This window comes from Corvus brachyrhynchos, unplaced genomic scaffold (assembly GCF_000691975.1).
Source record: "Corvus brachyrhynchos isolate BGI_N302 unplaced genomic scaffold, ASM69197v1 scaffold164, whole genome shotgun sequence".
Lineage (NCBI taxonomy): Eukaryota > Metazoa > Chordata > Aves > Passeriformes > Corvidae > Corvus > Corvus brachyrhynchos.
Genome location: NW_008237426.1, coordinates 1537689 through 1561060, shown reverse-complemented (window position 1 = coordinate 1561060; position 23372 = coordinate 1537689). Strand labels below are relative to the sequence as shown.

The window sequence follows — 23372 nt, the reverse complement described above, 5'->3', positions numbered from 1 at the left end:
TTTTGAAGGCGGGTTTTCCCTGGGCGTGTTGGGCCGCTCCTCAGGTACCAGAGGGATCCAGGCTCATCATCCCCCCGGAGCTGTCCAGGATGATGAGCCAAGGAGCTGAGGTTACTCAGTGCTCGCTGGGGCTGCTGTTCTGAGGGCAGAGCCCTGGAGAGTGACACGACGCACCTCCGTGGGGGTCAGACGTTCTCCCTGTCCTCTTTCCTGGAGGAAGAATCCATGCTGAGTATGACAGTCCGTACCTGTGGATGAGGTTTGCCTGGCTGACGGACACAATCGGCATCACGCCGCCTTGAGTCCCACATTCCTTGGATAGTTGTGCATTTTCCGTACTGGCATCGAAGCTTTCCGTGCTGCCATCCGTGGTGGGGAACACCCCGGGAGCTGGGCCCTTGCAAATGCACACGTGAGAAATCACCAGGAGCCTGCTGATTCCCACGTGTGGACGTTTGACTGGGGTTATCCTGAATTTTATTATTTTCAAGACATGGTTACGAAATGCCAAAGTTAATGCCGGAATGCAGTGGCGTGCTCAGCGTTTGGAATTGCAGCTCCCTGCTTCCAAAATCACACCTCCGCCTCCGCTGCCACAGTGAGCGGGGCAGGAACATCAGGGAGCTGTGGCTGAGCCGGCAGGCTGAGGCCAAACACCACAGCACTCGTTATCCACAGCATCTGGCACCAGCCGGGATCTCTCCGCTGGCTTTTCCAATCCTGGTGTCGGTGGGACGTGCTCAGCTCTAGGGATCGTGCTCATGGCAGAGCTCCACATGAGATGGTGCTACAGCAACCGCTGAGCTGTTCCTGCCCTTCCTCCTGGGATGGGAATGTTCTCTTTGGACCTCTCCACATTTAGACACTGAGATTGCTTCATCATCCCCACCATCAGCCCGTCCTCGCAGGGCGGAGTAACTCTGGAATGCCCTTCCTGAGTGCCCAGGTTTCTGTGATGTGTGGCAGCCCCGGTCCCGCAGTGGAAGGTTTGAGGATGGATGGCCCCTGTGGATGTGTGCCCAGGGATCGTTACCCTTTGGCTTGGCACGCCCTCCTGCTGCGGGATGGCGCTGGCTGCAGATCCCTGTAAAGATCCCAGTCCCGAGGGTTGGGCCGTAGGTGTTGGACGTGTGGTGTCCCCCCTCTGCAGCACCTCAGGGTGCCACACATTCACCTCAGGGTGTCTGCCACCCTCCCTCAGGAATCCTCTGATGTCCTGGCCAACGTCTGGCCTGCTGAGAGGAGCGCACGGATAACTGCAAACGTGGCCACTTCCTGTGCTCAGGAAAATCAAAGGCTTTTGGAGCAGGAGGAGCTGTTAATGAGCTGCTCAAGCACACCTTGGCTCCCGACTGGGGCAGTGCAGGATGAGCTGCTGGTTTGGGGTCCTGCTGGGAGCTGCAGGTGCCCACACAGAGCTCTCACCTCGTGCTGTGCTCAGGTGGTACTTGAGGGCTGGCTCAGGTGAACCTACACAAATGTCAGTGTTTGGGGTGTGCTGGGTCAGCCCCTGGGGTGAGACCAGTCTGGTGCTGAGCTCAAGTGCCCAGTTAGTCCTGGGGGATGCAGCTGGTGGGACAGAAACATTCTCTGGGTGAGAGGATGCTCAGGTGTCTGGGATTTTTTTCCCCAGCACTTGGGAACTCTGCCTGGCCAGCCCAAAGAAACAATTGAACGAATTCCCTTTCCCTCCCATCTCCATGTTCTGCAGGCTTCAAACGCCCTGGCTCAGCGTGCTCATGGCTCCGTCCCTGGGAGGCTGGGGAGGGTGATGGACTCCTGGGTACACTTGGAGCAGTTCTGTGCTCCAAAACACTTCCCAGTGTGAAGCTGTTCCCTCTGTTGGAAGCACTGCCCATGCTGGAAGAGCAGGGACACTCCTTTAACTTTGGCATTTCCTGACTGCAGGGCTGGGTTGTGCATGGACCTCGCTTTGTGTGTCCAGTGAGCTGCTTGGTGTGCCTCGGGCCAGGGCTGCTCAGGAGCTCCTTCGCTGATGTTTCCTCCTTCTCAGAACTCTGATTTGGGAGTTAATTCTTTTCCCTGCTGCTGGAGAGCAGGAACAGGAACGTTGCACCTGTGAAATCCCTGTTTCCACCAAAACAGTGGCATCGGGGGGTGCCTGGCACAGGGTTTGCTGCGGTGCCTGTGGATGAGGGGTTCTCCCAGCACATCCAAATCCCATGCTGGAAGGAGGAAGGGAGGGCAGATGGCGCTGGAATTCCTGCATCCCTTCAGAATGTGAGTTCTGACTTGCTTTACGCCTGGTAAGGCAGCATCCAGCTTGCCTCCCGTTCCCAGGGAGTGGCCAGGGGCTGGCAGATCCAGAGGGGGCTGGCCACGTGCAGCTTCCGTGGCTTTGGGGACGAGAGCTGCATGAGCGTGGCATGCCCTGGCACGTGGCTGCATGCCCGGCGGGGGGCGGGTCCAGCAGGGAATGCCGGGGTGCTCCCCTGGACAAGGAGAGAAGGGAATGGCTTTGTTCCTCTGTGGTAGAGCTCGAGCTGCTTGGTTTCCATAAACGGAGTGATCAGCCAGCACCACCTGAGTGTAGCGTAGCACAGGTTCCTAAAGGGAGTGGGGTTTTTGCTGTTGTTGGATCAGAGAGTCTAAAATCAGCACAGCCCCTGGTGTAAAGGGTGTTTTCTGGGTAAGTAGAAAGTAAAAACCCCTTGGCTCCATTCCCCGTAGGACTGGGAGCGGTTTTTACTTGTGCATCCATAGTGACGATCTCGAGTCCGAAGCCGTGAGGTGACTGGGTTATAACGTGTCGCTTTTCATTCTTCCCCTCTCATTCCTCAGCCTAATCCAAAGACTTCCCTTAAATGTGTTTCTTCTCCTGGCTCTGCAGAAGCTCCATCCAAATCCCCACATTCTTTCTAACCCTCTTTTGCTTTTTTCTTGACTTTCCCTGTTCCTGCTATTACTGTAAGTAATTGAAAGAAACAAACTGTTTTAACTGCAACCGTTTGCCTTTTGTAACAAGTGATCTTGGTGGGGGTTTTTTTCCCTTTTCTGCACATCTTTCTCTCCCACACTTCGAATTCATCAGGGTGAGCAGATTGTAAGGCAGGTACATAGTGAGGCCATAGCCACCAGCTGTTCCCAGTGGGAATGGATCATGACACAGGACCTCGAGCTGCCACAGGCTCTGGCTGTTCCTTCAGAGCATTTGAGCTGCCCCAGGCCAGGCTGGATGGGGCTTGGAGCAGCCTGGGACAGTGGGAGGTGTCCCTGCCCATGGCAGGGGTGGCACTGGATGGGCTTTAAGGTCCCTTCGAACCCAAACCAGTCTGGGACCGATTCTTTGCAGGTTTTAAAGCATAAGCCAAGATGTAGAATCCCTTCAGAAGCAAAAATTGGAATCTTAGTGCTGGAAGAACCCGCAAGTGTTTCATTTTTAACTTCCACCAGTCACAAGATGCTTCCCAGGATTAATTTGATATTAAAAATAAACCCTGTAGCTTTCCAAAGGCGGTGAAAGAAACTGAGTGACATCTAAAATGCCTTGTAAATTAAGGCTGAAAGTGGGGGGGGGGGAGGGGGGGGCACAAAACACATTCCCATACAAGTGGAGGAGCTAAGGGAGATCTAGTTGTCATCATCTTCCAATTTTAATTCCCAGATATTTTTGCCTGCAGGGATTGATTACATGTGTTAAAGACAAGCAGCACTTCTCCCCCTTTGGTTCAGAAATGTGTGCTTTTGGGACCCCATGGAGCAGGTCATTCCATCCCCGCAGGAAAGGCTTGGCTGTGGGGGTTATTCCTGTGTTCTGTGACCAGGGGGGTTTTGGAGCCTGCAGATGCCCAGTCCCAGCGGAGACCCTGCAGGAGGAGGGGCTCGGTGTGGTCAGTGGCCGCTCCCGGCAGCGTGTGGGGAGCGCTGGGAGGACCTTCCTGTGCCGTAGGTGGTACTGACTGTTCCAGAGCAGGGCTGTGGCATAAAACTTTGGGTTATATTGATCTTGTCGGTTACTATGACTTCTTTTTTTTTTTCCCCCCTTCAATTGCATCATACCCTTAAAAAATGGTGGTAAGTGAGAGCTCTGCATGCTTTGGAGTTTGTTTAACCTCCGCTTCAGTCTATACAACGCACAAGTCATAACGTTAACACTCTTGAAAACTTCCTCATTCACGTTCACAACTAATTTGGATTTCAGTTTGCTGTTTTGAACCTTTTCTTTAGTCTGATTTTGTACTGGTTTTTCTGTTGTTCTGTTGCCCCTGGTTTCGCTGAGGGTTCGGTCTGTGTCTGTACTGTACTGGGGATGCTTTTCCAGCACTTAACGGCTGGCTGAGAATTTCCCTCGGTCTTTTTATCTCTGTTTTAGGTTAGAGGTGGGACAGGGAGGAGTGGTGGGGATCCACCATCTAGTTAAAGTATTCCAGTAGGCTTTTTTGTGGGATCTTTGTGAGGAATCACCGATGGCAGCCGTTCTAAATGTGAAGCTTCTTTTTTTTTTTTTGGAAAACACAAACCTGCTGATCTGAAATGGGCATTTAAATCTTTGAGCAGAGAAGGGAAAATGGTTATTTTGTAGTGAGTGTCCACGGTGCAGTTCAATATTGCTGAAGTCCAGCCAAACAAACTCCCAAAGCTGTCGATGGTGCTTGTTGGAGCCGAGCTGGGTCTCAGAGGCAGCACTGGTGTTGGGGGGCCAGGGCTCGCTGTCCTCGCAGGCTCGTCCCGCCCGGAGCGCGGAGCTCGGCTGCTCTCGGATCCTTGATTCCCAAAGATGTTTGTGGAAGGAAGCTGTAGATTCCTCTGCTGTGCTTTGTGTTTGAGTACCTGATGTGTCTCTGTATATCTCACTGTATATACAACAGCACATTGATGTCTGGCTGTCCTTCCTAGTCCCAGTTCTCTGTACCGTGTCCGATAGTTACTGTTACTGGTACTGGAATTCTGTGGACACCGGTGTGTCGCTAGTCTGTTATTTTGGCTGTAAAGCTCTTGGTTTGTGGTTAGTTCTTTATTTTTGAAGTATTTTTTGTTCCGGTCACTGTCTGTGCTAGCGGTGGCTTTGCCTCTCCGTTGCCTCGAAGGCCCAGGTGGAGTAATGTCCCCTCTCCCTGACATTACTCCTGGCGTGTGCTCATGCGGATGCCTACACTGTAAGACTGTAATTTCCATAACTGCTTCATGTGCACTAAGCACCCTTGTGGAATCCTGCTGAGAGTTTCTCAAAGACTTCCCTGAAAAATCCCTCCGGCACGAGGTGGGAACGGCAACTGTCAAGTGCCCAAACCAGCAGGGCTTGAATTGGTCCCCCCAAAATCCATCTGTGGGAGCATTAGGTTCCTGGATTGATTCTTGTACTGTTGTGTAAATGCATTTCTGTCTTCTGTACTGCAGCATGGAAGAAAACACAGTGTTTGAGAATTCCAAAAAAAGTCCAATTGGTCATGAGAGAGTTAATATGAAACATTCCTCATTGGCAGATTTGCTCCCCCCAGTTCTTAAATGAGTTTTGCCCAGGGCCACGGGCAGGACAGTGCTGTCAGGCCTCTGCAGCTGAAGTGTGTCTGGAGGTGTCCCAGCACCCTGACTCCTCCTGGTGACATCGGATGCCGCTGCCCAAGGACCATGGTTGGGGCTGGAATCGAGTGTTCCCCTTCAGCCTCCTCCTAACATGGTCCCTTCTAATTAAACCTTGAGAAAAATGGGGAATGCAGAGGTTGTGTCGTCCGTGGGGGAAGATGAGTGTGGGGTATGTACCCTCTGGGGTGTATCCCAGGAGTTACCCATCAGCAGTGGAAAAATGACTTAAAAATTACAATACATATTAAAAAAAAGTCAATGCAAGCAAACATCCAGCAGGATTTTACAACTGAACCGTTGGTTTGTCTCCTCATCTATTTTTTATGAGATTGAACCACTGGAACTTGGGGACAAGATGAGTCTTGACCATGTTGCACCAATCTGTCCGCTACAGTTGCAGTCCTTCATGACCAGCATTCCAAGTGTTAACTAAACCCATTGAAGCAACATACCTGCCATTAAACCCGAATCCAGAGCAGTAACTCCATGATCCTTGCACTCCCGACTGGAATGGCCTTTGATGCTGTAGATAGATGAGTTTGCTGCTCGCACTGCAGCCCCCTGCAAACACTGACTCTCTTTTTCTTTCCTTCCCTTGTCTCTCCCTCGGTGCATCGGGACGCTTGCTGCAGATGATGAACCAGCTGGGCCAATGTAAGTGTGTTTTAAGGAAAAAAGTACTGTTTGGGTTAATCTGGGGGGTTGTGGGAGGTGAGAAATCATAGGATTGATATTGCATGTGACATTACAGATGGTGTTGGACCCTCTGGTGTGTTTCGTATAGCACTGGAGGCAAGAAAAGCAACATCCTGCTAGAAAACAAATACTGTGCTAAAATACAAAGTCTAAAATGGTGTTGTCTTCAGCCAGTTAAAGGGAGGGAGCATGCAATGCTGTTTAACCAAGTACAAATAATGTCCATTTTTCCCGTACCTGGGGCTTGATTTTCAGTGCACTTCTCTCTCGTGTCCCTTTCTGCAGGAAAACCAATTCTACAAACAATCACAAAGACAAAAACTTACGCCAGAGAAACACAAATTAAAAATGCTCATCATGTAAGTATTGCCTGCGCCGGGCCGGGAGCGGGCAGGCCCAGCCCTCCTGCCCGGAGTGCTGGGGGCGCGGCAGCAAACGCGTTCCCTGGATTCAAACATTGCCGCTGCGCCGAGGCCGCGCCGGCCTTCTGGGGGGGACCAAAGCATTGATTGCCTCGAACAGGCGGGTGGTTTAAGGACCTGCTTGCTAAAAACTAGACAAAGCTGCTGAGCCCTCCTGATTCCCTGTAAAAGGTGGAGCTGGGGCTGTCGGGAGCCGTGGGGATTGCAGGCTGCGGCGGCTCGTGCTGTTCACCATTGACTAGCACCTCTTTCTCGTTTCTTTTTTAGAGCTTTAAGTTTCTGAGAGACTGATGGCAATATGACCTGCTAAATTTAAGGGTTGGAACTCTTGGTTCTAGAACTCCAGTTCTGTCTGATTTCTTTTTTTTCTTTCCTTTCCAAGTGAGCAACAATATGACTGTCTAACGCATGCCTTATTTAGCCTCTCCTGCAAGGATGACCTAGCCAGATGAATTTTAATAATGCTTCCGTGTAGAAGGTGTAAACTCTTTTGGGCTTGATGTGCTGTGAATGTTGCTTTTTTTTTCTCCTTTCCTCTCTTTACACGAGCAGTAGCCAGGCGGGTTCACGCATGCGCTGTTTTTTACTTCCTGTAGCTGTTAAATTCGGCACCGCTCAAACCGCACCGCTGCCATCTAGTGAGACTTCTTTTGTAAAGTACAGCAAAACTTAAAGATATATACAGTATATATTTATATTTGGGGGAGGGGAAACCAGAAGTCGTTGTGGTTCATTTCGAAGCTGCTGATATTCATTCCTTACTGTATGGCTGGAAGGAGGGAGCGATGCCGGGCCGGCGCTCGCAGCAGGGACATGGACATTTCCTTAAGGGCTTTAACCACGGAGCGCGGGGTGTCCTGTCGGGCGTCAGGGCTGGGTGGTGCCAGGGGCTGCTGGTGGTGGTGGGATGCAGTTGGAAACAAAAACAAACCTTCAGTTTATAAATATATATATATGATTGCTTTTTAAGTGATTTTTTTTTTTTTTTTTTGTTAACTCATGTAAATTCTCAAATCCTTTTGCACTGATGTGTTCGACATATTCTTGTACATTCAATTCAGGCAAACTTTTATAATTTTCTTTTTTTTTTTTTTTTGTTTAAATGATGAAGTGTTACAGCATGGTGATATTCTATGCAACTAGTTATTCCTCTTTAGTTTGACACTGTAATTTCTCATGATTTAAAGATTGTAGAAATAGACCTACCAGGGTTCTCATGATGTGCGTAACTGTAGCTGCATGAACTCGTGTTCTGTGTATTTGTTGAAGTGCAATGATGTATAAAAAGTGGGTTCACCTGTTTTTAAAAATAAAACACTGACAAAAACCGCTGTAGGCCTTGATTTCCAACCTTTAATCACCAGAGCTGTGTCAAGGAGCACTGAGTGTGCCTCATTCTTCGGCGAGTTTGAGCAGCTCCTTCTCCACGTCCTCCACGAAGGCTGGGAAGTGCTGGTCCATGAGGCAGAGGCGGATGAAGGGCCCCAGCTCCCGGGCACTCCACGCCGGGTGCTGCAGTGCCGGGGGCAGCTCCGGCTGCTGCCGCAGCACCAGCTGCGAATGGAAGGTTGGGAAGGAAGGTGGCCTGACCTCGGCCACAACACCACAGCCATGCCCCAGCTCTCCTTGGTGCTGGAGAAACATGGAGCTGCCTGCCTTTGATGCTCTTGGAGAAGGCCAGTGGTCAGCTGTGCTTTCTGTACGTGAGCTTTTCTCCGATGCCCAGATCTGATTGCAGTGTAGCTTTTACACAGTGTCACATTCCCCTGACATTATTTCAGCTGGGAATTTACCCTGGAAATGCCAATTTCCTGGGTACCGTGGCTTCCTGGTGGGTAGGCGTTCTGTAATCAGTGTACACTCTTTATAAGGTGTACATACTGCCACATGGATTTTGTAGGGATAACCAAGTGTGCACTTCCAAGCTTTTTGTTTAGCCAAATGTCTCTTAGAAGTAAAGGATGGGGCTTTTATGTTCAAACATCCTTTTCGTCCCCATTTAACTCCCTCTCCCAGCTTTTTCCCATGGTGGTGGGAGAACTCTGGGCATCGTGGCACTGGGGTCGGAATGAGGTGACCTTTAAGGTCCCTTCCAATCCAAACCAGTTTGGGATTCTGTGCTCAGCCAGTGACTGTGAAAGAAGGGTGAGAAAGACAGAAAGCACAAAACCAGAAAAGAGCAGAATTTTCTGCTCATCTGCTGCTGCACCGGCCCAAATTCCCAGCAAATGAGCAACAGCTGACTTCAGGTATTTACCCAGAACTGCTCAGTGAAGCTGTCCATGGAATATGGGGATCCTCTGCTGTGGGTCAGGGCTGAGAAGGGTCCAGGGAAACACCAGAGCCCCTTGCAGGGCCTAAAGGGGCTCCCAGAGAGCTGGGGAGGGACTGGGAACAAGGGATGGAGTGCCAGGACAAGGGGGAATGGCTTCAAACTGCCAGAGGGCAGGGACAGGTGAGATACTCTTTGGTTCCCTGATTGATATTTTCAGGGTTCAGCTCTGAACTGCACAAGTCCTTTCTGGAGAATCAAACCAGGGCCAGAGCCATTCACTTGGATGTTGCCTCTGGCTATTTCTTTGCTCTCGGTGTGTCATTTGTTCCTGTTCAAATGGGGTGATTACACCACCTAACACCTTGTTTTGCTGCCTATTCCCTGGCTCCGGACCATTACACAGATCCAGTGTTTTGCTGGCGTGGGTGATGGCATCCTGATGTTCAGGGAAGGCATTTCCCAGATGCTTATGGAATCTGAGATGGCTCGTTCTCAGACTCAGTTACGGGATCTAAACAGGACATGTTTATTTTTTACCTGTGCTAGCTGTGCTACAGATCTTCTTTCTCCAAGGCTTGTGCAGGAATCTAGGAGAGGCTCATCTGGCTAGAAAATACCAAATGCAAATAAGGGCTTGTTACCAAGCAGAGTGTGGGTATGTGCAGGGAGGGAAGCAGTTCCATTTTTAGCGCTGACGGGAAGGGAATGTGCTCAGCTACCTTCTGCAGTAAAAAGGCATCTTTTTATGGAACCTGCATGCACATCTGCTCCAGTCTTCAAAAAGGAAAGACATGACAGTTTAGCTACAGGCCCGTTAGTTCATGGCTAAACTGCAGTTATAAACTATTTCCTGGGAGTAACTTCAAAGGATGCTGTGTATGGGTGCTCACAGGAGCACACTGCTTCCTTCCCATGGATCTAAACAGCCAGGAGAGCAGAGATTTAGGAATAATCACCCTGGAAAATGCTGTCTGCCTTTGCCTTTTCCAGTTACCTCAGGAGTTTATCCTGGAGAGGGGAAGCATTCTGTTCCTCCTGAGATTGCTTTTAGATGTGCCAGGTTAGGCTCAAACTGTAAAGAGGCAGTTGTAGCAGTTACTAGCACTGCAAACCAGGAGCAGGTAAACACAGAAGGGAGCCAGGATCCCGGGTTACTTTGTGGCTCTGATTGGTTTTTACCCTGTATAACTCATTTCCCAACTCCTGTTTCATGCAGTCTCACAGCTGTGAGAAACTTGGCCCGTCCAGCTCTGCCAGTCAGAGCTGACTGGTGCTGGGTGTGTGTGGTCAGTCACTTACTGCGTGCTCAGTGTCCATGCGCTGGGTGTCCTGGCTGAGGCCGTGGCACAGCTGCTGGCTCTGGTCCTCAGCCCCTTGCACCAGGACGTACTCGCTGAGTTTCTGGACACAGCTGCAGCAGTGCTCCTGCATCTCCTCCCTGGAGCTCCCCCCAAACTGCACACGGAACATGCGGCACTCGTTCTGCTCAGAAGCACAGGGAAATCAATTAACTCAGAATCCCCTCAAACGACTCCGATTTAATTAAATCCCTATTTGTTGAAGTTGGGAAGAAGGCAGTAGATTAGATTCTTGGATCACTGCACCAGTTTAAAAACAAGCAAACAAGTTTTCCCTACTGTATTTTCATTTTTCCCAGCAGCTTAACCACAAGATTGTGACTGCCAATTTGAAAATCAGATAAAAATATGCAAGGAAAGGGTAAGTGATGCGGGGCCACCTGTCACTAATTCAAGGTTTAGCCAAGTGGACAAGCCTTGCCAGGACTCAGTTTCCACATGTGGCAGGAAAATGAAGTTTTATTGTTGCTGCAGGTAGTATCCTGTAAGGGTGTGCCAGCTCTGCAGAGTTACTTGTGACAAAAAATGACACTACAGTAAGCAGAAGTTAACTCTGGAGCCAAACTAGAAGTTCAGGGAAGGGCACGCTCCAGTTAGGAGTCGTGTTCCTGATACATCAAACTCAAGCCCACCTGGTCTGCCTGTGTGTAGCTAAACCAACACACTGATTAGGAGTGCAGGAAATTCAAATGCATTACTTTAAAGAGTGAAATAGTACTAAAAATCATTTAAAAAACCCAGATAGCTCTGACCCCCCAGAGTAGGTTTTTGGGCTGTACCATAATAGATGTTTTTAGTAAGTGCCCCAGTTTCAGCAAACTGCCCTGAAATGGGGATGGGAGAGTCTGCGGTGTCTGATAAGCTTGGCCTAAGCACCTTGAGCTGACGTAAGGCGGGTGCATATTCAGCATTTAGAGAGTGAATTAATGGGACTTTCTGTTTGATCTTGAAATTTCAAATTTAAAACACTTAAAGTAGTAGGAAACCAGCAACTTCTCCTTGGCCCAGCCTGGCTTATTTAGGTCTTCCTGAGGTTCCAATGTCAAACCCATTCTCAGTGCCCATTTATAATTCCACGCTGCTGGAACGCGAATGCGAGGACACCTCTCACTTTACAGCTCCTGTCTCAGAAATGAGCCAGCTCTTCCTGACAGCCCCTGTGTTTACATGCCTGCTGCTTGAAGATGTCTGAATCACATAAAAAGATTTTTAGGGCAGGGTAAGCACAAAAACTTGTCTCAGTGCCTTTTAAAGGGAAAAATGTCAAACTAATGTGGAGTGTAGCACTCAATTGCCCAGTTGGATTTACCCTCATTAATTAAGGAACTGGGGCAGCCTCACAGACCCGGGCACTGAGCTGTGGGATGCCAGATAGGTGAGTTCTGATTTCAGTGACAGAAAGGGAACTTAGGTGGGGTTTCTTTATGACACTTTCAAAGAGCAGTTGCTTGCTTAGATCCCCAAATGAATTTTGAGGCTGAGCTGTTTGGACTCCCTCAGGCTTCTCACAAGGACTGTTAAATACTTTAGTTTGCCATTTATAAACAACAGTGGACTTCGAAAATTAAACATTGTTCCTCTGTGGAAAGAGAGCTGTGACATGTCAAGGTTTGTAGCATAAACTGAGGACTGGGCAGTCACACCCGAACTATTAAAGAACCCTGAGGTCACAGAATTATTAAATTTACACCTCTTCCATGCTGAGCTCAAGGAGAACAGTATGAAGGGGAATGATTTACTGCAAAAATATTAAAAACATTCCCCTTGCTCCTGTTCGTAGTTTTGAAACTCATTCTGCTGGCTAAGAGTCCACAGTGCCCTACTGACGGCATGTTTGAAGTGATGAGTAAGCTCCACTGTAAATGCAGTATTAATGACTTCCAAAAAACAAGTCCAAGATAAAGCAGAAATTGATCATGAAGATGAGCACAGAAGCTACAGCCACTGTTGGGATATAAAGCAGAGCAGCTGTGTGGTAGAAGCACCGCAGTGCCACTAAGTCCAGCTGAAGCTGTGTGAGTTTACAGTAAGTAAACATTGAGATGCACCATATTCATTTCCGACTCTGTTAATATTCCTCCTTTCCTGAACTGCCCCTCAGAGCTTTGCTCGAGCCTCGCAGTGAGCGGGAGGTTGGTTTTGTCTGGCTGGTGAGGAGCAGCAGAATCCCTTAATGCTGCACTGGGGGCTGGCTCTGGTAACTGGGAATAACCTGCTGGTTCATCAGAACTAATTCCTGCCCCAGCTCTCTTCAGGTTTTCCAGGTTTTCTAACAAGCTGATAGAAAGCAGAGTGCAGAGGTGTTTTGGTTTCAGGCATAACTCATGAATTTAAAACACTAAGGCACTTACAGAGTATCAGAGTTCATCTAAGAACAAAACACCTGAGATTTTTATATAAACTGGCAACAAGAATGTGCTGTTTGATTATTTAAAGGCAAACCAACCACTTTTCATCAGGAGAGCTGAGTGGGAGACCAGCAACCCATGTCCATGTTGCTTCCTTGAGCACCGAGTACCTTAACCTTAGCCTGCTGCTGCTGTGCCAGGAGCCACAAAATGGCTCAATAATTGCTTGGTTAGAGAGTTTGTTTGCTGAAGTGCACTCTGACTCAGAGGTAGCTTGGAAGAGATTTGCTTCATCTTTTTAATTGTTAGCCATGGCATAGAGATTGTGAAATAAAACCAGTCTGGCTGTTCTAGCAGCTAATCTCAGAGAGCAGTCTGAGAACTCAGTATCAGCAGTTACAAAAGATATCAGCATTATTCAATCCATTCTTGTTTTACATCTAGAGTAAAAAAAAAAAAAAATCCAATTTACATAAATAATTTACAACTAAATGGTTAAATTTAGCCAAAATTAAGAGATCATCTCCATATTTGTGTTACATATTAGGAATGCTCCAAGCAGCTCAGCTCACCTTGGCCTGTGCCCGGAGCAGCAGGCACTCCGCTCTCCTCACTATCTTCAGCCACTTGTGGGAATCAATCAGGGAAAAGCCTTCCTGAAATAAAGCAGGACACAAACCAGTGGCACAGCAAGCAGCAACACCCCAGAGCACATGTTTAAGTTCTGTGATGTAATCAAAGGCCTAATGAAGATCAGTCACTGCAGCTGTGCCATTTCTGTAGCTGTCAAGCAGCTGCCACTGTGGAAGTTTTAGCACTCTAGGGGTGAAAGCCGTAGCTCCAGTAACAACGCTGTGTCAAGGTATGTTCTAATTTCCATAGCTCTCTACATTTGTATTTGTGCATGCTGTGCAAGTCCCTGAAATGCAGAATAAAGCAGCTGCAGTTGGAGCTCTGAGTGCTGAAGTTGCCCGGGAGGGCAGCAGAGGGCAGGCGAATCCGGGGAATGGCACAGCCGCGCTTTATCCAAGGCCCGGGGAGGCCTTGGCTCCAGGTGGCACTCAGGCAACCGAGCAGCAGCTTCGGTAATTGGATAAAGCTGTTTTTATACTCCAGTTGCATCCCTGTCAGTCTCTTCAAACTCGACAGACTGCTCAGCCTCCTGTAAAAACACCCCACGAAGGTGAAAACATCACAAAACAACTCCAGGGCAACGGACTGTGTCTCCCAAGGCACTCTGAGCCATTACTTAGCAAAGTCCAGGGGAAAAACACAAACAATTAATGAATTTTAGGGCAGGGAGGAAATCAGGAACCTGTTTTATCCAAACTCACAATACTTTCAGTGACCAAGGGCTTTAGCCCAGGCTGCTTTCCAGGGGTCCTAAGGGTCAAACCCCACAAGTCCTGTCCATCCTGGAGGGCCAGCAGTGTTTGCCACAGTCACCATCCATCTTAGGTGGGTCTAGGCTGGAAAACCATCTGCCATTCTATTTTGGAACAGGGATCACCTCAGTGACTCCACTCCTTTACTGTGCTGGCACTGGCTTTACAGTTTCATGCAGCAACTGCATGCAGATTTTTAACTGCACTTTTACAGAGGAATCTCTCAAAAGCTGTGAAGAGTTGGACCAAAGGCAGACCGGATCGCAGACATCTGCTATGACAGACTCCAGAATGCCAGCCAGCAGGGAAGTACCATTCCCTAAAGATCTGGAGTAAGAGGGAGAAAAGAATTTCCCTGTGCACTGTAAAAGCAGGTGCTGACAGCAGGAAAGAGGGGCCAGTCCCTTGCAGTGTCTGTCTGCACCAAACACACTCCAAGCGCCCTAAGGCAGGACTTGCTAAGCAGGGAAAGGCCTAAAGGTCAAAACAACAGGGAGATCTCGCCTGGTGAGCGATGGGGAGAGGTGGAGCCAAGCCCCAAAATGCTGTCAGTGAAGCAATTCTAAACCATTCCCTCACTAGGCCGCTTTAACTTGTGGCTTGTGCTTGTTCTGTTCATTTCAAGTAGTTTCTGTTTTGGAGACACACCAACTGTTTATTTAAATATAGCTGTTCCCATATTCAGTCTGGTCTTACAGTGTTTTTACTTTCACTGGAGATGAAGGTTGAACAAATGTTGTCTCCTTAAAATAATAGCTGTTTTGAAAGAAATCATAAAAGGCAGTCACTGTTTAACTTTCCTACCAACTCATTTATTTTATTGATGTTTCCCAGGTTCTTTTATATGTCCTGTTTCTGAGGTAAAACAAGTGGGGAAAAACAGCATTTGGAATTTTTATTCATGTACTCCTGATTATCCAACCCCCAAATTCGATTTAACTGAAATTTAAGTTTAACCACTTCATTTTAAAAATCATTGTCCCCGTATTCACAGAATCACAGCCTGGTTTGGGGTGGATGGGACCTTGGAGGTCACCCCATTCCACCCCTGCCGTGGGCAGGGACACCTTCCACTATCCCAGAGTGCTCCAAGCCCCGTCCAGCCTGGCCTGGGGCACTCCAGGGCTGGAGCAGGGCACACGAAGTCAGGTGAATGAATTCAGAGCAATAAGAAGGAAGAGGGCAATAAATGTGTCCCCTGAGCCACACTTGAAGCCATGAGGATCTCTGCCAACACCCAGGAGGAGGGCATGGGGCAGAGCCTGGGAAGTGCAAGGCAATATATTGAGATTACAGTCCGTGTGCCTTTCCAGAGGTGATGGATTGACTCTCGACGTGCTCTGGACATGGGCAGTGACACAGAAAAAAGCAGCGTTCCCTCTGGATTGGTGCTGCCACCACGCTGCCAGAGTAGGGAACAGAGCAGCTGGTCCCTGTTCCCTTGAGCAGGCAGCATCCAGAGCTGCTTGAGTGAGCCGGGCAGGGGCAAAGCCAGACGGCAGTGTAAGATTAACCACAACATCCCCACAGTGCAGCCTGGAACGGGGCAGGGACACAAGAGCCCAAATGTTCACCATGTGAAGAGAGAAATGGCAGCACTTTCCTGAAAGTTTGGTCATCAATGTTCAGTTAGGCACATACTCCTGTTGTTCTCCACTTGTAACAGAAGTGGAGTAAAGGAAAACTGTTTCCTACATCTGTGACCAAAATCTAAGCTTCTCAGAGGGAGGACTGAGTGGAATTAAGCTGAAGGAGAAAACAAAGCAAGATGTTTCCCAAATGTTTTGGAAGCAGGCAAGATGTGACCGCAGCTGCCATGAGGCAGGAGCCAGAAATGCTGATCCAGCCTCACGGCCATTGAGTCCAGCACTGACTGGGAAATACTTTTGTTCTGACTTCACATTTCAGCATTCAGAAACCTGCTGTGTAATGAGGGCTGGGAGCTGTGGTGGAAGGTATTGTGTGTGATTTATGAATATTTTTTATTGTATCATCTAGAAACCCTGTGGTGCTAAACAACACAGGAATAGATTATCTGGTTTTTTGTTAGACTGCAACCCTATCTGAACTGAAAATTACTCTGTATCTAAGAAATGGTATTTGTGTAGCAGCTCAGCTATGCTGGCTTGCATCAGTTAGTTTGCATTCACTCATGCTCGACCCAGATGTTTTCAAATAAAACTATGTGTAAACAATAGCTTAAGAGGAAAAGCTTTTTTTTTTGGTCACAAACATGACCTAGTCTACCCTTAAATTACAACCAGTATTAAAAAAGACAAACTAAACCCCAGAATGCTACAGAGAAACACATTCTCCAGTTTGGGCTGCCTCTTCTAACAGGCCCATGAAATGCAAATACACCAGCTTGTTCTCCAAGTTCGCAGTTCGAAGGAAGGTATGCATTGTATCAGGTTATGGATTAAGGACTCAGCTGGCTATCCCACAGCCTGGGAACGTGTATTTGCAAGGAAGGATGAGGTCAGCTTGAGAGGAAAGGAGTTTTACTGTATGAATTAATAGTGCACAGCTGCCAGGGTGCATGGCTGGCTGGCACAAGGGAGAAGCTACAGGCCTTGGACAACATCCGGCTTGCACCACTGTGACACAGGCTGGGCAGCACCACGGGACACAATTCCCTGGAAAACAGAGCAATCTACTTCCCAGGTTTCCAGGGAGGCACCTGAGACAGTTCCTTAGCCCTCTCCCTTCCCAAGGTAAGGTACCACTACACAAGTGGGGAGCAAACCTCGCTCACGGAGCCTTGGCAGGGCCAAAGCAGGGATTTGGGAAAGCCCTTCTGTGGGAAGGGCGGGATGCTGCGCTGCTCTGAGCACCCTGCCAGCTCCTGCAATGCTCACCAAACCTCCAGGGATGGGTTCAGAACCTGCCACTCTTCCCAGGCAGAGAGGGCACTGCCCACCTGTGTCACCCTGTCCAGAGCTCCACGCCCTGGGGCTGCTCACCACACTGGGCACAGAGTAATTATTCACTGCCTAGGTTTAAAGTGTCCCACGTTAAGCTCAAATATCCACATTTTTGACCTGTGATATTGTGGGTATTATTACAATTTATACTGCATAACACCTTGCTTATTCATGGAAGTACCTAATTTGGCACCAGAGCAATGGTAATGTTATTTCCAGGTGTCCCCACAAAACAGAACCAAGATACTGGAGTTGCAAGGACTGTTATTAACCATTCTCTCAGGAGACAGCAGAAATAAAGACGTGTGAGCAGGCAGGCAGAAAAAGCCTGTGAATTATGTTCAAGAATTACAACGGGACATTAAAGAACAGGCAAAACTCAGATGCTGTAAGAAAACAACCAAAATCAGAGAAGGTGTTTACAGGTAAGTGGTGACCAACGGTGATCACTTTAATAAGGATGTTGTTATTAATAGGTTATTATAATAAAACAACCTGCACATGCTTGAAACATGACATAGATTCTAAATCAAATGCTTGCATATATCTGAAAAATAGCAATTTTTAACTCCTTGCCTTCGCCAAAGAGAATGGGAGTTGCCGTTTTACACTTTTTTCCTACAATAAGCAGTCTTCTATTTAAAAAGTAAAGATTCTTCATTAATGACTGTGCAATGAAGTTGTGAAAATTAAACTTCTAACATATTTTCACTCCAGTCTTCATTACTACCTTGTAACACACCTGGAAGTAGAAATTTTTGTATCTATTTCCAATATCTAAGTAAGGCCAGAACCATCAAGGTTTGATTTCTGCCATATGAGCTGTCTTGAAAACTGAGTCAAGATCCGAAGAGCCAACATGAATTAAAAAAAAACACAAAAGCCCCCAAACAAGACAACCTGTAGAGTGAGGGAAGCACAAAGTTGTCCCTGCAAACACATCCAAGCCTAACAATCGAGGCAGGCAGATAGGAGTAAGGAATAAAAGGATGTTAATCTCTGCATTATCCTTTTTTTACCCTCAATCTCTTAGACCCTCCAATCTTGCTCTTAAGCCTGTTTGATCGTGGCAGAGAACACACGAGGGCTGAACTCATTAACCAGAGTGCTGTGGGTGTCCACAGGAAGGGAAGCTGAAGGAGGAGGAAATGCAGGACACACAGAGCCGCCCCTGGGGGGACTCAGTAACCAAAGAATGGCTTTGGCCAAAGTGCCAACACTGGGGCAGGAGCCAGTTTTTAGAGGGGCACAGCCCACTGACAGCAAAGGTAAGCCCCCACCTCAGGACAAACCTCGATACTTCAGAGTGACACCCTGAATTGTTTTGGGGTTTTTTCCTGAACTACAGAACAGTGACACTTGTCCAGGGACACAGAGAGAGGCACTGGATGCTCCCAATAATGTATTCTTTCATTTCCAGTATAAAATACGTACTTCCCCAGATCGACACCACACATTAAACTCTAGGTAAATACGCTTCATTAACAGACATCACTAATCTTAGAACAAATATTCTAAGAGCGTGGTTTAGGAGAATTGGGGCAAGAGAAAAGGAAAGAGCAGAAGCCCTTGACATGAACCACAAATGGGAAAGCTGCTGCAGAAGGACACTCAGCTTGTCCAAAACAATCACATCAACAGCACGTTGAAATAGACAGACTGAAATTGAGATTTTTGAACTACGATTGTGGTAATAAATAAGACAACAAAACTTTAATAAAAGAACAACCTTCTGTAGCTTTGCAGTGCTCTACCACAAAGCAGCATTAGCAACCTGCTCACTCCCCAGGTTTCTGTCAGGAGCCCTCATTTATTGCACAGGGACCATCTCTGCCCAAGGCACTGCTGTGAATCTCATCTCCAAAATTTGGTGCCTGAATTTCAGGCACTGCAAAGAGAGCATCAGGAACATGAGAATGCCTGCTGAATGCTTGCCTAATTAATGAGTTAGAATCTACTGTACCCTAAGCACTGGTAGCTTATTAGAAGTCATGAGGGGACCAGGAGGGCACTAAGGACATTTAGTCTACACTTCGAAAGATCAGGTCACAAATCAATTACTCTGGATTAATTTTATCCTATTAAGTAAATCCTCGTCACAATTTCCATTTGTTTCATTTGTAGGATATTATGAATTCTAGCACCAGAAATAATTGCACTGAATAAAACACCAAAATATAATTTCCATGATGTGGTGATACAGAGGGGAAAGGAAGTAAGAGTTGTGGTAAATGGAACATGATGTATCTTGAATATGGCCAGAAATTATCAGAGATGCTGTTGAGATATTCCTGTAAAATTCCACTGACTACGGTATACAAGAATGAGGTTTTTCTACCATCAAATATGCAGTCTGTTAGGCAACACTGCAGCAAAAACAGGTCCTAAAAATACATTATGTAATTCAATTCCAAATGAAGAATTTGGCTTAAAAAGAAATAAAACAAAACAAAACAAATCCAAACACCCTTTAATTTGCATTACACATCAGGGATTTTTATGTTCCATGCTCTGAAGTTCCATTTACCCTCCTCTTCATTCCATTACACAAGGTATTTTGAAAGGAAAACAGTTGTTTCTGTATTTACTTAAAAAAGCCAGTTGTTAGGATATGTGAATATTTTATTGCTATTTTATAAATATTGTTCTTAGAAACGGATCATAAAAGAGCCAGTGGACTCTAAGGAAAAGGTTTCTTAACTTTCCTGCTTAAAGAAAATTAAAAGGACTGAGAGAATACGTAAGTACACCCATCATAGAGAATATTTTGATAGCAATCAGAAACTCTTGAATATTGTTCCTACTATGGATATTAATCCAGCCATCAGCAAAACAGAAATTTCCTTTTCTTCACAACTCTTTCAGTTTTGTGCAAAAGTTGTTCATAGGTGAGAAACACACAAAAAGACCTCCTTTTATTATTCATCAATGAAATTTGTACAAAAATACAAGTTTTGCACGTTGAGAAGGAAATGTGTCCCTGTGACACAGATCATGTGCCTCACCCTGTTCCTGTGCAGAGGTACAAAGCTACAATAATTGTTATCCAGTTCCCTCAAACCCAGGAGCCTGGAGCACATCAAAAGGGCTGAAAAGCAGGGATTAGGAGACAGATCAAAAAACAAGACATCAACAGTTTAAAGGATGCAGTTCCAACACAGCACAAAACAGTTCTGTGAGTACATCAGAGGGAATTTCAATGCAAGTAAGGCAGCACACAGGTGTGGGAGGACACCGTGGCAACCCAAAGGACACAGCCCAGCAAGAGGAAATGGGAGCACAAGTAAAATCATGCCAACAGTTGCAGCATTCCATCAAAGTTGATCCATTCCCCCTGGAGCAGAAGTTGTGCATTATCCCCTCTGACAGAATGTCCAAGATAATGGACCCCCAGTGAGTGGATTTGGTGTGTGACAGGCTCCAAGCACGGTCTGTACTTAGTCGTGCAAAGCCTGGTTAAATATTGTGACAGGTTTGTGACAGCGCTGACAGCTGGGGACTGGAGGGAGATAGAACCACAGATTAACCATTTCTGATGATTTCTGCAGCAAAAACACAGCCTGAGCAGCACTGCACGTTGGTTTGTTGTTACATGGCATCTCAGGAATGAGTCTGCAAAACGCCCCATCCCCAGAAGTGCTCGAGAACAGGCTGGATGGAGCTCTGAGCACCCTGGGACAGTAGAAGGTGACCCTGACCATGCCAGGGGGTGGCACTGGATGAGCTTTAAGGTCCCTTCCCACCCAAACCGTTCTGGGATTCTGTGAAAACGAGCAGATTGGGTATTTGGTGGGGTTTTCAGCCACTCAGGTATGTTTAAGAGGACAAGTGGGAGGGCTGCAGCTGGTCCCAGTTCACACCAGTGCCTCTCCCACCAGTTCAGTCCTGCATGCACAGAAGGCACCCACACCACCAGCCCAAAGACACCTGCTCAAAGAGGTGCACCCAAAGCAGTCAACAGGCTGTAAAACCAACTTTGTGAAACTTTTCTTTAACAACTTCTCTCTAAATGTTAGTGTGTCAACTTTAAGGTTGGCATAGAAGCATTGCCAAAATAAATGTTTTTAAAAAACCAAAACAACTTTTTTTTTTTTCCCTTTTGAACTCTCAGTACTATATTTTGGTCACATCTATCAAGCATGTCTGTTCCACCTCTCCTGCACTGTGTGATAGCTCCCGCAGTACCTCAGTGTCTCTTAGAAGCTGGAACAGTCCTGACAGATCCCAGAAATTCCTCATCTGGCATTTCACGCAAAGCAGCTGCCTGAAAGCTTCACCAGCCACTAAACACAAGAGCTGCAAGAAAGTGCTTTTCTCAGCCAAGTTTTTAGAAGCTTTTCTGATCCTTCATCCTTTCCGACAGCACGCTTTTATCTGCCCTGTTACTTGCCAGATTCAGCCTTTGCCAGGCGAGTCTTTGGAGGGCTGCAGCTCTGGGTTGTGCCTTTTTTGCACTTCAGTTAGTTATTAAAAGTTGCTGTTAGCTTTTGTACGGTTATTTCAAGGACTCCTAGAGTAACATCAGTTACTGGTAACTAACAGGTACAGCCACTGGGAACAGGAGCATCCTGCACTGAATCAATCATTCCAAGCAGAATTTGGTAAGGCGTGGCAGCAAGTCCCATTTCCATTACATTTTCAATACTTCTTTCCTTTTTCTTATTCAACACAATGGCTAAAATACTTCCCATGCTCCCTTTTTACCTTGTCCTCACGAAATACGAGCTGAGGGCCATCCACAGTCACAGCTCTCTGTCAGCTCATGAATTAACTATTCAACATCCCTGACACACAGGCACCAAAAAATTCAAGGGTATCCATGGTTCTCCCCTATACTTCTAGAAGTTTAAGACCCTTTAAGAGGTACAGTAAAAACTAATTTATAAGCTTATACATATTTAGAGCTGCAACACAGCCTCTTATACATTCTATTAAACAAGCTTTGTTATCTTCATACTGCAGTGTTTTGTAATACCTTTCTAACATATTTATCAGCCAGTTCCTACTCGCTATCACCACTGAGTACTGGTGAACACACCTGATTCCACCTTCCAGCAAGGGCTTCTTTGTCATGAGCATCAAACCCACTCCTTCTAGACAGAGTCTTCCTTTCGGTGCCATTGTGAAATCTTTCGTTTAGTAGCTGGTTATGCTTAAGCAAGTGCAGGAAAACCAGCTGACAAAAGTTTGAATTTTGTCTTCAAGGATGTATGTTGTATGTTAAACCTCATTGTCCAACATGGAATATGGAAGCCTTTGGATAAACCAGATTGCCAAACCAAAACACTAGCAGGTCATTGGCAAGAAATCAGCTGGACCATTTAACAAATTATAGCGTTACCTATTTCTAAACATTTTTCTCTTTTCTTAGAACAATCATGAAAAAACCCCAAATATCTTCCAACATAAGCAACACTTAGCATTACCTCTTAATCTGGATTTTTAGAACTACAGAAGAAATGCTGTTCTCAGCAGGAAATAATTCATCTAGCATTATTCTGAGAAATGTGAAGGGAAAGCAGCACATGAGAATTACCATGAGCAAAACGAAATTGACAGTTCCCACTCAGTGGGAGAGAAGATGAAGCTGAGAAAAGAAACGAAGTTAATACTGATGGTAACAGGAAGGAGAAATGTTCTTTACACATGACAAACTTACCAGCACTGTTCGTCCTTGGGAAATAAAGAAATGGCCAGACACCACAATGGTAAGGACAAGAGGGCCTGATTCTTCATTTGATTCAAACACCTTTAAAAAGACAGACAAAGGAAAATCTGGCCCTGCAAGCACAGAATCTACAATTCCCATGTCTAGTGCCAAATAAAAGGGTGGCTGTTAGAAGCAGGTGTGTAATTCACATCTCACTAATGCAACTTGCCCTCCACTCCCACAGACAGGAGGCACATTAAACGATTTTTTCACTAATTATACCTCCATAAACAGATTTAACTACTTTAAACAACCCTCTGGATTCTTCTGCCTTGATCTCTAGATTTTAATACCACAGGTCACTGCTGAATGAAGGAACAAAAAAAAAAAAAAAGGGCCACTAACTGTGCTACCTCTGATGTGTTGTCATTAGTAATTCATGAAGCAAAATCTCTCCCGATTCCTGCTTTAGCTCTGGACTTGCAAAAAGACACCTCAAAGGCCTCATTTATCCGTGTTTGCCTCACATCAGAGCCAGTTACCCCACACCGCCCCGCCACCCTCCCCGCGCCGCCGGCACCTTCCAAGAGGTGTTTTGCCCCTCATCGTCACCGTCCTTCGGGGGGAGGAAGCGACCGTAGCGCTTCAAGGGCCACGTTGTGGCGCTGCCGAGGAGGGAGGTGTCGCCGGCGCTGGCCGGTGCCGAAGCCAGCCCGGAGCCACGAACGCCGCCGGCTGGCGCCCTCCCGCGATCAGGCGGCGGCGGGGGG

General features: G+C 47.0%; 2 protein-coding genes across 3 annotated transcripts in view; one reads left to right on the top strand and one right to left on the bottom strand.

The window, feature by feature from the left end:
* The window catches only part of NPTN (neuroplastin), a 25142-nt gene extending 17149 nt beyond the window's left edge, over positions 1-7993 (top strand). The window contains exons 6-8 of one of the 2 annotated variants that reach the window (XM_008631311.2): positions 6177-6198; positions 6526-6599; positions 6930-7993. In XM_008631311.2, coding sequence (XP_008629533.2) covers positions 6177-6198; positions 6526-6586 — 83 coding nt within the window. In that variant the 3' untranslated portion in view covers positions 6587-6599; positions 6930-7993. The remainder of the gene's footprint in view (positions 1-6176; positions 6199-6525; positions 6600-6929) is intronic. The other variant, XM_017731140.1, reaches the window with a different exon arrangement.
* Positions 7712-23368, bottom strand: REC114 (REC114 meiotic recombination protein; the record flags this gene model as incomplete). The annotated part of the gene is made up of 6 exons (XM_017731091.1): positions 7712-8216; positions 9475-9543; positions 10237-10419; positions 13216-13299; positions 22612-22701; positions 23183-23368. Coding segments are annotated over 6 exons (774 nt in total), but the record flags the coding sequence as incomplete, so codon positions are not given.
* Between the last annotated feature and the right edge of the window lie 4 nt (positions 23369-23372).